The 13,381-nt window shown below is 36.5% G+C and overlaps 1 protein-coding gene across 1 annotated transcript in view; it reads right to left on the bottom strand.

The window, feature by feature from the left end:
• CASK (calcium/calmodulin-dependent serine protein kinase (MAGUK family)) overlaps positions 1 to 13,381 on the bottom strand; it is a 96,021-nt gene that overhangs the window by 19,574 nt on the left and 63,066 nt on the right. Inside the window, exons 13-16 of the mRNA XM_009875823.1 lie at positions 12,018 to 12,086; positions 4,888 to 4,956; positions 3,503 to 3,538; positions 526 to 722 (exon numbers count right to left, since the gene is read on the bottom strand). Coding sequence (XP_009874125.1) covers positions 526 to 722; positions 3,503 to 3,538; positions 4,888 to 4,956; positions 12,018 to 12,086 — 371 coding nt within the window. The remainder of the gene's footprint in view (positions 1 to 525; positions 723 to 3,502; positions 3,539 to 4,887; positions 4,957 to 12,017; positions 12,087 to 13,381) is intronic.

Here is a 13,381-nt window from a genome sequence, read left to right as displayed (position 1 = left end):
TTTATATAGATAAACTTTCTTGAGTTATGGCCATAACTTCCATGGCCCGGGACTTCGTTGCCAGTTTGTATCGGTACATTTGAAATGTTTACTAAACAGCTTCTGCAAGAGGTTGTTTACAGGTTCTGCACTGCATACACGTGTTGCAGGAGTAAACAGCAGTTTAAAAGACTGCAGCAGTGAAAATACTGTTTATAACCTAAAAGAGAAGTTAATTTGACCCCATTACATAAACACTTTGTGCGTAGCCTTCAGTCCTAGTTTCCTACAGTATATCAAAACGCACAATGTTTACTAATACAGGTGTTTATTTTTCTCATGTAACCACATATGATGCTGCATGTAACCCTTACTGCTATGCATATATGAGAAAAAAAATCCATGCCACACAAACTAGGGCAATATATAGACTTCCTTTTTTAAAAAAAATAAAAAATACAAAAATTAGCTATATAACAGTGAAAACATGAAAAACAAAAATAAAAGCAAAGTTAAATTAATTTTTATAGAAAACTTAAGTCATACCATTCTTGAAGTTCAGGAGAAGGAATAAGACCTGCAGTACCATTTTTGGAGTTCTCAAGTTTACCCTGCCACCAGTTGTGATCATCTTTGCTTATGATTTGGATAATATCACCAACTCGGAATCTGATGCCAGCTTCTTTGCAAGGAATGAGGTCATCCTTTGCTGGATCATATTCAAATTGTGCTCTTACATATATCTATAAAAAGAGTTTATAAAAGACACTGACATATTATCACCAGTACAGTAGTAAGAGTAACAGGTGAAAATTTGATCTGTGTGTGTAGCTACACATACTGTTTGTAACAAGCAAAGGAAGAAACAGAATGGCAAAAGCGTTAAGTGGTAGTTGAAAATGAAACAGAGAAAAAAAATCCTAGCAAACAATGGAGACACGTGATATTATTTTGAAAGCTCATTACTTCTACATACTGTAAAACTTGAACAGCAGGAATGAACATATGTAATAAACTCTAAGAGTCACTCAAATCAATATTAACAGCAGCTTACAACTTGAGCTGTACTGCACTTTCTAACTGAAGTCCCATGATACATTTTAAAAATTTGTAATACTGGAAATTTTATTGGACAGTATAAAGTGTTTAGGCTACATTACTGATCTTTATTTAGTACTTAAACTGAAAATTCTGTCCATTTTTTTTAAGTTTAAATAGGAAGTCCTGTGTTGCACCTGTCGCATATAGTTACTTGCTAGGAAGCTGTGCATGAGTTTTTCAGTAAAATTTTGCTCCCATAAAAATGAAAACTAGCCATTTGAGTAAGAATTATTCTCTAAGGAACATTAACAGAAAGAGTTCAGATCCTGACTTCACAATTTAAACTAACATACCAATCCTTGCTTTTTGTGTTAATGAGGTCTCAACCTTAGAAAATAAACATAAAAGTGTTCTCCAGCTTTCCTTGCTAATTACAGTTCCAATGCATCCAAGGATCGTAAAATTCGAATTAAATGTCATGTCCGAGATAGGTAATTTCTACAATTTGCGAACTTCAGACATCACCCTATAGTATCTCAGATATCCATGTATATTCTACTGCTAATTTCCTTACTAAAAATTGACTAGATAAAAGAAAATACATTGCAAAGTAATATCCTTCATTTAAATCAGGTTTTGCAACTTGCAGCTGCTCTAGCTCTAGCCAAGGCCTACATGCGACTTTTTAGCATAAGTAGGGTTTTATATTCCTTATCTTAATATAAATCAATAAACCAATTTAATTAAAATGGTGATTAGCTATTCATTAAGTAATTAGCTCCTTAAAACTTAAGTTTGATTACAACATTAGCACTACTTGTGGCACTTAAAAAACTTAATTTCTACAGTAATTCAATCTGCAATCCAGCATATGAACAAATTAGTTTAAAATGACTAATCATTACTATCTTGTACCTGATGCACTTTTATCTGTTTACAGTGAGAGCATCAGATGATAGTATCATTATAGAACTCAACTTTTAATATACTAAATCTGACCCTTGTTTTGCTGTGCCTTGAGTATGTGAGTTTGAACCATCCCTTATTTCTCCTCAACCTTATCTAATATAGGTCTAGAAATGTAAATGGTATTTTTACCACCCAGAAAATTCCTTGTTTTTTGAGTCCTTGCTCCAGTTTGAGCCATATATTGGCTCATAAATTGAATATTACAGGCTTCCTTGCAGATAGCAATGTATCTGTTATCCAAGCCCCTACTCTCTTGCAGGATGACAACCTACCATAAAAATATGCTGCTTCAATGGGAAAAGACTTCTGAAAAAAACAACTAACTATAAATGGTGCAAGTATAAGCAACACCTTTATTCTGATATTGCCTTGAAAAAAGTCTCTTCTCCTGGGAAAAACACCTTATGAGAGGCAAATGAAAACCTAACCAACAGCTTGGGACTTCTTCTCCATGAAGCCTTTCCAGGATGACATTCAGGCAACCGGATACTTCAGAGGACAATAAAAAGTTGAAAGAACTATATAGCTGTAAGCTTTAAAAATGGGAAATGAAGTGAAAGCAATCCATTCTAGTAACAGATATTCCAGCCAATTTAAGCAGACAGTAGTACAAAAAGATTTTCAAAGACAACAGATCATGGAGTTAATTGACTCTTCTGAATGGAACTGCAAGAGTTATTATTAAAACCCTCAGCAGAGAAAGAGGTTGGGTCCATGCTTAAAGATGCAGAGGCAGATTCTGGAAGGGCTATATATAAATAGAGTAGTTCCTGAAGATGAATCACAAACCACTTGATGGTATGTGTTAAGAGGCTGTGGTAAAAAAACCAAACCAAACTTCTTAAAATTGCAATGGGAATCATAGGGAATCTTCTGAAGAGCCCTTAAGGTCTTTCTTGGAAGTCTTTGGAGAGGGGAGATCTTTCTTTGGTCCATGATGACATGTACTACCACCAGGTCAAAGTAGCAAAGCTGAGAGAGGTTACTGAACCGGGCCCATAGGACTGAAAATTTGAAAGGCTATTTTCAGATTTATCAACTGTTAATAGAAACTATCACTTACATTTTTCTTTGAAGAGCTTTGTTAATGTTAATAGACCAACTCAAGCTTTAGAATCTTTGTCAGTACAATGTTTAGAGCAGAATATTAGACACTTGCCCTACAAGTCTCCATTTCAGCTAAGATAAAAGTTTGAGCTTTCCTCTAAGATGAAAATCTGCACAAGTCACTGCACAGCAGCCAGTCTATAAATGCTTTCCAAAATAAAACAACATCTCCAGTTAAATTTGCAACAACTTTGTAGCTCTCACACATATGGACGCATGAAAAAAATGCTATTTTGAATTAGCCACAAACAAATGAGTTAAAAAGAAAAATGAAAAAAATGGAACAAATATTCCAAGCTTAAATGTTTTAGTCCAGCACATACAGAATATGAGGGGAAAAAAGATAAGCAGGGATGTTCACTAGCAGCTAGGTTTACAAAAATTCCCATGGAGGATATCTATTCACCTGTCGTCCTTTTGGTTGTGTTGTCGATGGCAAGTCCTGCAGAATAAAGTCAACCCAGGAGAAGAAATTTTCATTTTACTTTTTAAGGGTATACAACACCATTTGTTAGTGATTCATACTACATTACAGTAAAATGGTAAGTCAGACAAAAGTATAAAGCATTGACCCATATTTAGATGTACTTTTCTTCTTAAAGAAAAATCAAACCCAGGCTGTTTAGCAGCAAGCTGAAGAAAGCAGGTAAAAAGTTTAAGCAGATAGAGAATGTGCTTTTTAATAAATAACTCAGCATCTTCAACACAAAAGCACCATCAAGTGAAAGAGGCTCTTTATGTGAATGCCTTTTCCACTTAATACTTAAGTCTTGTTTTTACAAGAGGATGGCTATTATAAATATTAATAAAATTATTATTAAAAATATATAATGTGATTAATTGTGCCAAGGAATAAGATTATAACTACTAAATCATGTTAAAAATTCAATTTAATTCACAAAACTTCCTTAAATTTTTCATCCACACAATTATTTTTGGTGGTATTAATCAATAAACACTTTACCTCGTAGCAAATCATTTCTAAATTGCAATTTTTTTTTAATAGTTAAAGAAGAAGCTACTCAAGTTTTTCGGTTTTTTTTTTAGCTAGTCCCATGAACTCATTATACTGACAGCACTCTTACTGAAGGAACTTGTGTGTGTATAGTTACTACATCAGTCCAAACAACGACAAATGATCAACACCACAAATTTTGACATTAATGTACTTTAGAAAAAACAGGAGATCAACAGCACCTTTCTACCTGAACACATACAAAACAGGAGTACTTTGTGTTAAAGATGTGATGATAAGAGCTTGGTTTGTAGTGCAGTTTAAAGCCACTTCCTTTTGCTTTTCATGTCCAGGCAAGGCTCATGTTTCACAAAGTATGTGCACGTACCACGAGAGCAGAGGGCACACCAATTCGTTAACTCAGATAGCGGAAACCAGCACACGTTCCAGAGGTCTCTCAAAACACAAAACTTAAAGAGTCTAAAATGTCTCGAAATACCAACTGCACAGTTACTCTTTCTTCAAACACTGCTTCCAAAGTTCAGGGTGGAAATTAAACCTCTGCTTAGTTTTGAGGAAACTGCTAACAATGATTTAAGGATGACTGAAGTGTCACATCACAGATATTAACATTTAATTCACTATATGGCTTTTAATAAGAAGACTATGTTGGAAAAGACCCTTAAAAAAATAAAATGGGGAGTTACATATGTAATAACCTTGGTTCTATCAGCAGGACAAAATTCTCCACTGACCACACGATAAGTATAACAGTAATGGCAGATGAGCACCAACAAAACTTTCACACTTTCTCTGTGTGGAACTGTAAATCTTACCGAAACAGAATTGTTAGTGCTGCTATGACCATTAGCTGGGGACTGTCTGGATGTAGAGGGGGAATCTCTCTGAAATAAGACACAAGGTTCATTAACAACACAACACTATTACAGGAACACAGATATATTTAAAAGAACAAGTTACATCCACAGCCTTATAACCATTTGCTTAGCTGCTTCATCTGTGAAAGCTTCCACACTACAAACCCTGCAAATATGAGAAGTGTTTCCTTCCATAGTTTAAGATTCAGGTTTGACATTTTGATGTATCCTAGGTAATAACTATTTTTATATTGCCTTAGCAATCAAACAGCTTTTTTTTAATTACTGGGTATCTGGGGACCCCTCAGATCTCACGTGGCTGACAATGCCAGAGGCCATGAGTAACAGTGGTGTCTTTGTTAAGGGTAATTACCCAGAAGTTATAGGTCAAATACTACTTCAAAAAAATGAGGCACAAACTCCATTTTAAAGATGCTTCTAAACCTTTTTTCAGCTATGTGGTGGAGGTCAGTGTGACTGGTTTCTACTCTGTAAGATGCATCTCTCTAGTGCCTCAAAGACACTTAAGCTGCCACCTGAGAAGGAAGCTGGATACTCTCTTCTCTTTCCTCACCCATTTTGCAGAACACTGAGTTCTTGTTTTTCCTTCAACATTCTTACAGGCTTAAAAGTATTAGACCTTGCAAAAATATATTATTTTTAAAAAGCCGCTTCTCTTGACTCAGTCTACCAGCGTGATTCTATACTTCAGTAAGGAGACAACATACCAGAAAATTCTACAGAAAGGTTAACATGAATTTCTGACTGGGTTCTGCAATCTTTTCCATGTGCCATTTTTACTGTGTAGTACTTAATTCCATAAGATTAGATGATTGAATCACCTCTTCAGGAAATAAAATAATTCACTCATACATTGTGAAAAAATTCAATTCTCTCACAAAGGTATTTTGTAAAATAATATTCCATGTCAAAAGTCAATATAGGCATGTCTGATAATTTTGCATGTTGTCAAGTATAGCAGAATAAAAGAGCTAAAACAGTTGTCAAGGAAAACAGAGTTATCCCTGTCACATTTTATCAATACAAATGCCCTCAGTGAACAAATTAAAAACCAGAATTGACTCCAAATTGTCTGGGCAACATTAATCAGGCAAAGGTCCCCTAGTAACATTCTTGAACTTATACTATGTGATAGGATTCATAACTACTTTTATACATCAGGAAAAGTTAAAATGACAGGTAATACTTTGTCTCTCTCGCTGCCTGTACGCTCGATGTGCAACAAACTCATGTAGAACTTCCGCACTTTTTTGTGGACTCATTAGATAAAATTTCACAGAAAATTCCATAGGTAGCTCTCTAGATTCTTGCTTTGAGGTTAACACAGCTGAGGACAGGGGTTGGACTAGATGACCCTTCCAACCTAATGCATTCTATGATTCTATGGCAGATCTGACAATATTATGGCTGTAAAATGACTGTGGTTCAAATCAGACAAAATAAGCTATTCATTGCTGAAAAAAAAAAGCCTAAAGGAACTGTTATTATTATTAAAATTTTTTATTTTTTCTTACATATGTGATTTTGAGCATCACCTTTATCAGATAGCAGCTAGGAGATACTTTTTTTAAAAAAAAAAAGCAGTGACTTCCTTTTTTTATAAAGAGATTTTACGCTTGCTCTGAAATTCTGTCTCTGCCATTTTCCCACTTCAAAGAAGAAGTGAAAAATTATTTTTACCTTTTCTTTCTTTCCCCCCTTCTTTTTCTTTTCTTTTCTTTTTTTTTTTAACCTAGTTTGTTATAGTCTTCTAGGCAGCGATGGGAAATACAAGGGAAAGCTTTGGAAAGTGACGCAAGCACCCAAGTCCTTTGGAGAAGAAACAAGTTCAGAGTAACTTGAAAAATGCCACTATTTCTGGACTCTCTTGAAGTCTTTTCCCTTTGAATAAAATTTTCGTGGTTTGAGAATGTTTGGATTTGTATTCCTCCAACAATTTTCAACAGAAGCCAGCATATTACTCAAAGCAAATGATCATCGTAAAATACTGAGGAAAAAGATTTTCAGTGATAGTGGTGATTTCAGTACTAGCCATAAGAAATTAATCTATCAAGCTAGTAAAGGGGCACACATACAATTTTTAACTAATTAGGCAATTCAGCCATGATTTGAAAAGCATTTTGATTCTTAATTTCCTAGGTCTTTCTTCCTCAAAATATCAGACTCAAAAGTTAAGCGAAAAAATGTTTTATGCATGGTCTAATGAGACAAATCAATGAGTAGAGATGCTTGTAAGTATGCTAGGATTGCTTAGAACTGGACTGGAGAACTTCCTGCAAAGACAATGGAACAGCTCATTCTGGGGATCATCTCAAAGCATGTGGAAGAAAAGAGGGTTATCAGCAGTAGTCAGCATGGATTCACCAAGGGGCAGTTGTGCTTGACCAAACCAAGAGCCTTTTGCAATGCCATGACTGCATGGAGAGATGAAGGGAGGGCAGTAGATGGTGTCTACTTTGACTTCAGCAAGGATTTCAACACTCTTTTCCATGGCATCCTCACAGCCAAGCCTAAGAACTGTGGCTTGGGTGACTGGGCAGTGAGGTGGATCAGGAACTGGCTGAAGGACAGGGCTCAGAGAGCTGTGGTCAGTGGGGCAGAGTCTAGCTGGAGGCCTGTGGCTAGTGGAGTCCCCCAGGGGTCGGTACTGGGTCCAGTCCTACTCAATATACTCATCAATGACCTGGACGAAGGGACAGGGTGTACACACAGCAGGTTTGCTGATGACACAAAACTGGGAGGGGTGGCTGACACACCAGGAGGCTGTGCTGCCATCCAGTGTGACCTGGAAAGCTGGGCAGAGAGAAACCTAATGAAATTCAACAAGGGCAAGTGTAGGGTGCTGCACCTGGGGAGGAATAGCCCCATGTATCAGTGCGGGTTAGGGGCTGATCTGCTGGAAAGCAGCCCCGTGGAAAGGGACTTGGGAGCCCTGGTGGACAGCAGGGTGACCATGAGCCAGCAATGTGCCCTGCTGGCCAAGGCAGCCAATAGCATGCTGGAGTGCATAAATAAGAATGTGGCCATCAGGTCAAGGGAGGTTATCCTGCCCCTCTACTCTGCCCTGGTAAAGTCACATCTGGAGTACTGTCTCCAGTTCTGGGCTCCCCAGTTCAAGAAGGACACAGGGAACTACTGCAGAAGGTACAGCAAGGGGCTACGAAGATGATTAGGGGACCTTTCCTCTTACAAGGAAAGGCTGAGGGACTTGGATCTTTTTAGTCTAGAGAAGACAAGACTGAGGAATGATCAACGCTTCTAAATACTTAAAGGGTGGGTGTCAGGAGGAAGGGGCCTGTCTTTTTTTCAGTGACGTCCAATGATAGGACAACGGGCAATGGATACAAGCTGAAGCATAGGACGTTCCACAAAAACATTAGAAAAAACTTTTTCACTGTGAGGGTGACAGAGCACTGGCACAGGCTGCCCAGGGAGGTTCTGGAGTCGTCTTCTCTGAAGACATTCAAAATCTGCCTGGACGCGGTCCTGTGTGAACCTACTGTAGGTGATCCTGCTCCAGCAGGGAGGTTGGACCAAATGATCTCCAGGGGTCCCTTCCAACTCCTAACATTCTGTAATTTCAGCTTTGGTTGTGAATTTGTTTCTCCAATAACTCAGAAAAAGCTCTAGTTTTCTTGGAGATAAAAGCAGAAAAGTACTTCTAACATTTAATGATTCTAAGTAGCATAGAAGGTGTTACCATCATATTTCAGTATAACTTGACTATCTAGACTTCCCAACTTTGACTACCCTCAAGTCAAATAAAAAAATGTCAATCTTTTGGAGCCTTGCTCTTCAGTTGAAGCATCACAGATGAAGTCTCAGAGGAAATGGTCACAACTATTTCCAAATGATGGCAAAACTAGTCTCCTGTTGTTTCCTTGTTATTAGGTGTGGATTATGAATGATAAATCAATACATGTGAGATGCAATCCTATAGCAGAAGTCAGTTGTGTCTACTAGATGTGGCCTGATCAAACTAGATACTGACAAGAACAGCTAGATTAATGACACTGTTGCCAGATACATACACACACAAAGAAAAGAAAGACTTTCCAGAAACGTGAAAATATGTTTCAGTTTCAGTCTTGCTCAAGGAATCTTTCTGGTAGTATTTTTAATACAAATGTAAAAAAAGCTTAAGAGTATAAAAAATCTTATACTCTGAGCACTAATGGAAACATTCCAAGACTAAAGGAAAACAAAATCCATGATGATTACCAGCAGATTTCTAAAAACTCATCTATATAAAGATTTTTCTTCTTAATGAAGCAAGTGTTTCACAAAAACAATTCAAAATAAAAAGGATGTTTTTAAGGATTTTTTTTATGTTAAAAAAAATAAGTACTTCTCTTACTATTCTCACATATCTGACACTATAAAAAGTTACTTAGAGTGTTTTGTCTGTACAAAGTAAGAATGCAAATGCAGCTAAAGCAAAATGCTTACTCAGTTGCATAAAGCCAAAATGTATTAACAGCATATACAGTCATCAGCCATAAGAAGAATGTGTTGCAATAATTACTTAAGTTCATATTTATCTAAGTCTGCAATTTCCTAGGTATCTGAAGTAGAAATCACACCATCCTCACCAGTGGTTATCTAGACATTTGAGTAACTCAGGCCATTTGCCACAGTTACAGGTCATCTCACACTAGATCAGCTGATCAAATTTTTATACAAGGGAATTTGTAGCATTTTGTTTTCAAGCAAAGTCTACTGCACAAAATAGAAGGCCTAGTAACTGAATGGGAGGCATGGGTGCAGAAAAAGACACAAATACATAAAGAACTTGAAATTATTCAGCTGAGTTTTGGAAACTGCCTACCAACACTGTTACACGCTATAGGGACAGGACCTTCCTAAATATGCAGAAGTGGCTTAATATTTAGAAAACACCACTACAACACATATCTTAAATGCCTGCATAAGAAGAAAATATTGAAGTGAAATGCAAGTCTTAGTTATTTAGAAAAATAACATCCTGCTACCCCCTTCACAGTTGTATTTAAAAATACATGGACAGATTCTCCATAAAAGGCAAATTGCCTCTGATGCTATTTCTTATTCAAGAATAAGAAGATGTTTAGCACTCCAATTATGTCATCATGTTAGGAGCCTTAGAAAACCCCCAGTTATCAGTTCTGATTTATATTCGTCTTCTGGTAAAACTATACTACATGAGCACCAGTCCGTGACTGAAGGGAGAGAGGGAACCAAACATAAATTTGTACTGAAATACTGACCCAAAATATCTAAACTAGCAAAGACCCAGTATCTCTGAATTTACTGTGCCAGAGAGCATGAGAAGCAAGCTTTCTGTGTCTTAGTAATGTCATGTGACATTCATTTTTAGCCTTTATCAATGGTTTAGAATTTGATTCATCAGCTGAATCACAATCTTGAAAAATTCTGTGAAAAAAAAATCTCTGTACCAAAGGACTAGTGATGCTTTAACAGGATAATTTAAAAATATTGCCTTTTTGTGTGTACTTGTAACAGCTGAAGATCTAGTTAAAGTCACAGTGTGGCTGAGCAGATGGAACAGACTTGGCTACTTGTGATTAAATGAATGCTAAATGCCAGAAAGTGTGAGAAGAAGACAAGCTTATTTTTTTTTCTTCTGTCTTTGATCACACATTTCTAGTTTTGCTGTTTTTTCTAAAAGAAGGTGAGAGTCCATTCTCCTCTCTTCTGTGAAATACATAGTCATGAAGAACTTAAGGACACAAATCTAAGGAAAAGAGATAACCTGCTACTACTAAAATGACACCTAATGGTATTAATTTAAAACTTTATGCTGAATTACTTTTTTCCAAATAATAATCTTCCCAAAAGGTCTATAGTTTCATCAGTTTTTGTATTTTAGTTTTTGAAAGTGAAATATCTTTCATTATTACTACTGTTTATGTCACAGAAGTCAATACATAAATTTGTTAGCACACTCTAGAATTTCTAATAGAGATTTTTTTTAAAGCCTTTGCATTTCATGAAAAACTTTTACTTTCATATTTATACTTTTTAAGAAAATGGGCCTCACAGGTGAAAATTTGTCAAACCTTCTACCCCTAAACCAAAGTCTTTTAGTTCTTGTTGACTTCTATTAGAAATACAGAAGGCAACCACAAAGCAGTAATTTTTTTTCTTGCAAACAGATTTTCTGACAATCACAATAGCAGTTTCTGTGTGTTTTAGCATCTGCTGAGACAGAAAAACAATTAGGGTGAAATCACAGCTCTAATTAAGATAAGATGCTTGACTTCAACAGAGATTGTGATTTCACTCTCAGAATTCTAATTTGGGAACTGTGTGCGCAGTTAAGCATGTGGCACAGAAAGACTGGCATCATCTGCACGGTGCATATGCCATCTGTGGGCTTAAACTGGAACAGTGTCTCTCAGGTAGCCATTTTCTAGAATTTAATTCCCTTCAGCTTCAGTCTGGAACATAACTTTGTGAGCAGAAAGGAATTAAACCTTACTGTGCAAAAACCATAATACCAAGTTTCTAGTTCAGTAAGAACTAACTCCAAATCTGTTTTTCTTCTGCAATGACAAATACCATTTTTCATGGAAACATAATATTCAGCCACATGTAACTGTTACAGACAACCATCACAAATTTACCTCAACAAGGTTATACAGAAACAGATTCTTCAATTAACCCTTAACAGCCCAAAGCAGTAAAATGATGTTTAATGCCTAAAAAAAGGAGGATTGTTCCTCATCTTAGGAACTTTAATAGACTTCTTGGAGAACAAGTTTAAATTGTAGCTTTTTCAAAGGGGCGTCCTAAATGTATGAGATAAGGATCCCCTTTCCTATTTTTTTCTTTTTCTGAATAGGCTGTAAAGAGTTAGTTAAGGTGCTGATGAGATGAACATGAAGGCAGGGCTGAGTAGGCAGGTGGGACCTACTCATGTTCCGTTATCTTTGTTGTAAAATTGGTGTGCGTGATCTAACAGGACAGGCAGAAACAATTTCCCAGAAAGCAGTAACATTCAGCCATCAGCAGGCAGTTAGTTACAGGACCGAGGAAGAAATGGTATGGTTCATTAAATTCATTACCTCACAGGATGAAGACTGCATGCGATAACTTGGCACAATCTTAAAGGTAATACTTCCACGCATTTCCCTCTGCAAAAAGAGAAGTACTTTAAAGACTAAGACACTGAAGATAAAATCTCCAAATCAGTAATGCTTGAAAGCAAAGCATCATAGTTCAAGATCAAAAGCATGCTTTCCTAAACTAAACATTCAGAAAAGCTAGAATCCTATGGCTAATTTGTAATTTCGCTTATAACCAAACATTTAAATTTTCTCTCATTAATCTAAAAGGTAAACATACCAACTTGTTCACTTGACCAGTTTTTGAATGCCTAGAACCTACAGCTGTATTTTAAGGTGAAGCATTCAGAGATATGTAGGTTTTTCCCATGTCAATGTTTTCTTTGTAGCTATATTCTTGTGATCCACAGACTCTTTGCCACTGAAGTGACACTTTATTCCCTGTCATCATCCGTGTTAAATAGCAAAAGTATATTCACAGGTTATGGAAAGCTGTGTGTTTCTTTACTAATGGTAGAAATATAAGAAACAGTTTATCAAAAGAGAACATGGGGTCTGCTATTTTGCATCTACAGTAGTACAAGAATATTCATAACAAGTAGTAACCGCAGAATAGCAGCATATGTGCCAACATATTTGCTCCGTCATGTTTTCTTAAATGACAGTTTGAATATAAGTTCCGCCACATGGCTGACAACTGTAGGAATCAATCTGAGCAGAAAGGCAAGCAAATCACTTCAGGTGATCTTGGAGTTTCTCCCCTTTCTCTCTTTGGTTGGTTTATTGTGAGCCAAAAAAAGCCGCTATTTGCCTGGACTAACTTAAGCTTGTCTATGTGGTTCTGGACGCAATGGAAGGATTAGTAATAACATCTTGGCTCCTAAGGTTAGAGTTGCATGCAGAAAAAATTTGCAAGTGTTATGGAATATCAAACTGACTACTAGCAAAGCCTCAAATGGAGATTTTTTGCAAAAAAATCAGACTATATGAGCTCAAGATATTTTTTTTTCTTTGTAATGCCCAAATGGGCACCTGTCCTTTCAAATCTCTGCTCTTGGATCTTTTCAAGGCTTAACTAGACAAAGGCCTGAGCAGCCAGAGCAGCATTCAGTCTTGACCCTGGAGACCTCCTGAGGTTACTTCCAACCTGAATGGTTCAATGGTTTACTGTCTTTGTATTTGTGTAGCAATTATACTAACAGTCAAGAAAAGTTTCTTTTCTCTCATAGTATACTCAGTGACTATACTTGGTGTAGACTGAAGATTTAAAGAAAGGGCAAAGTCTTTAGAGACTAACTTGGGTAGCTTAATAGGAGGAAAGCAGTATTTTTTCTGTTATGTCCACTAAAGACAAGAGAAGAAAC

The sequence above is a fragment of the Apaloderma vittatum genome, unplaced genomic scaffold, assembly GCF_000703405.1.
Source record: "Apaloderma vittatum isolate BGI_N311 unplaced genomic scaffold, ASM70340v1 scaffold229, whole genome shotgun sequence".
NCBI lineage: Eukaryota > Metazoa > Chordata > Aves > Trogoniformes > Trogonidae > Apaloderma > Apaloderma vittatum.
Note: the sequence above shows the minus strand (reverse complement) of the source record. Positions and strands in the feature narration are given on the sequence as shown.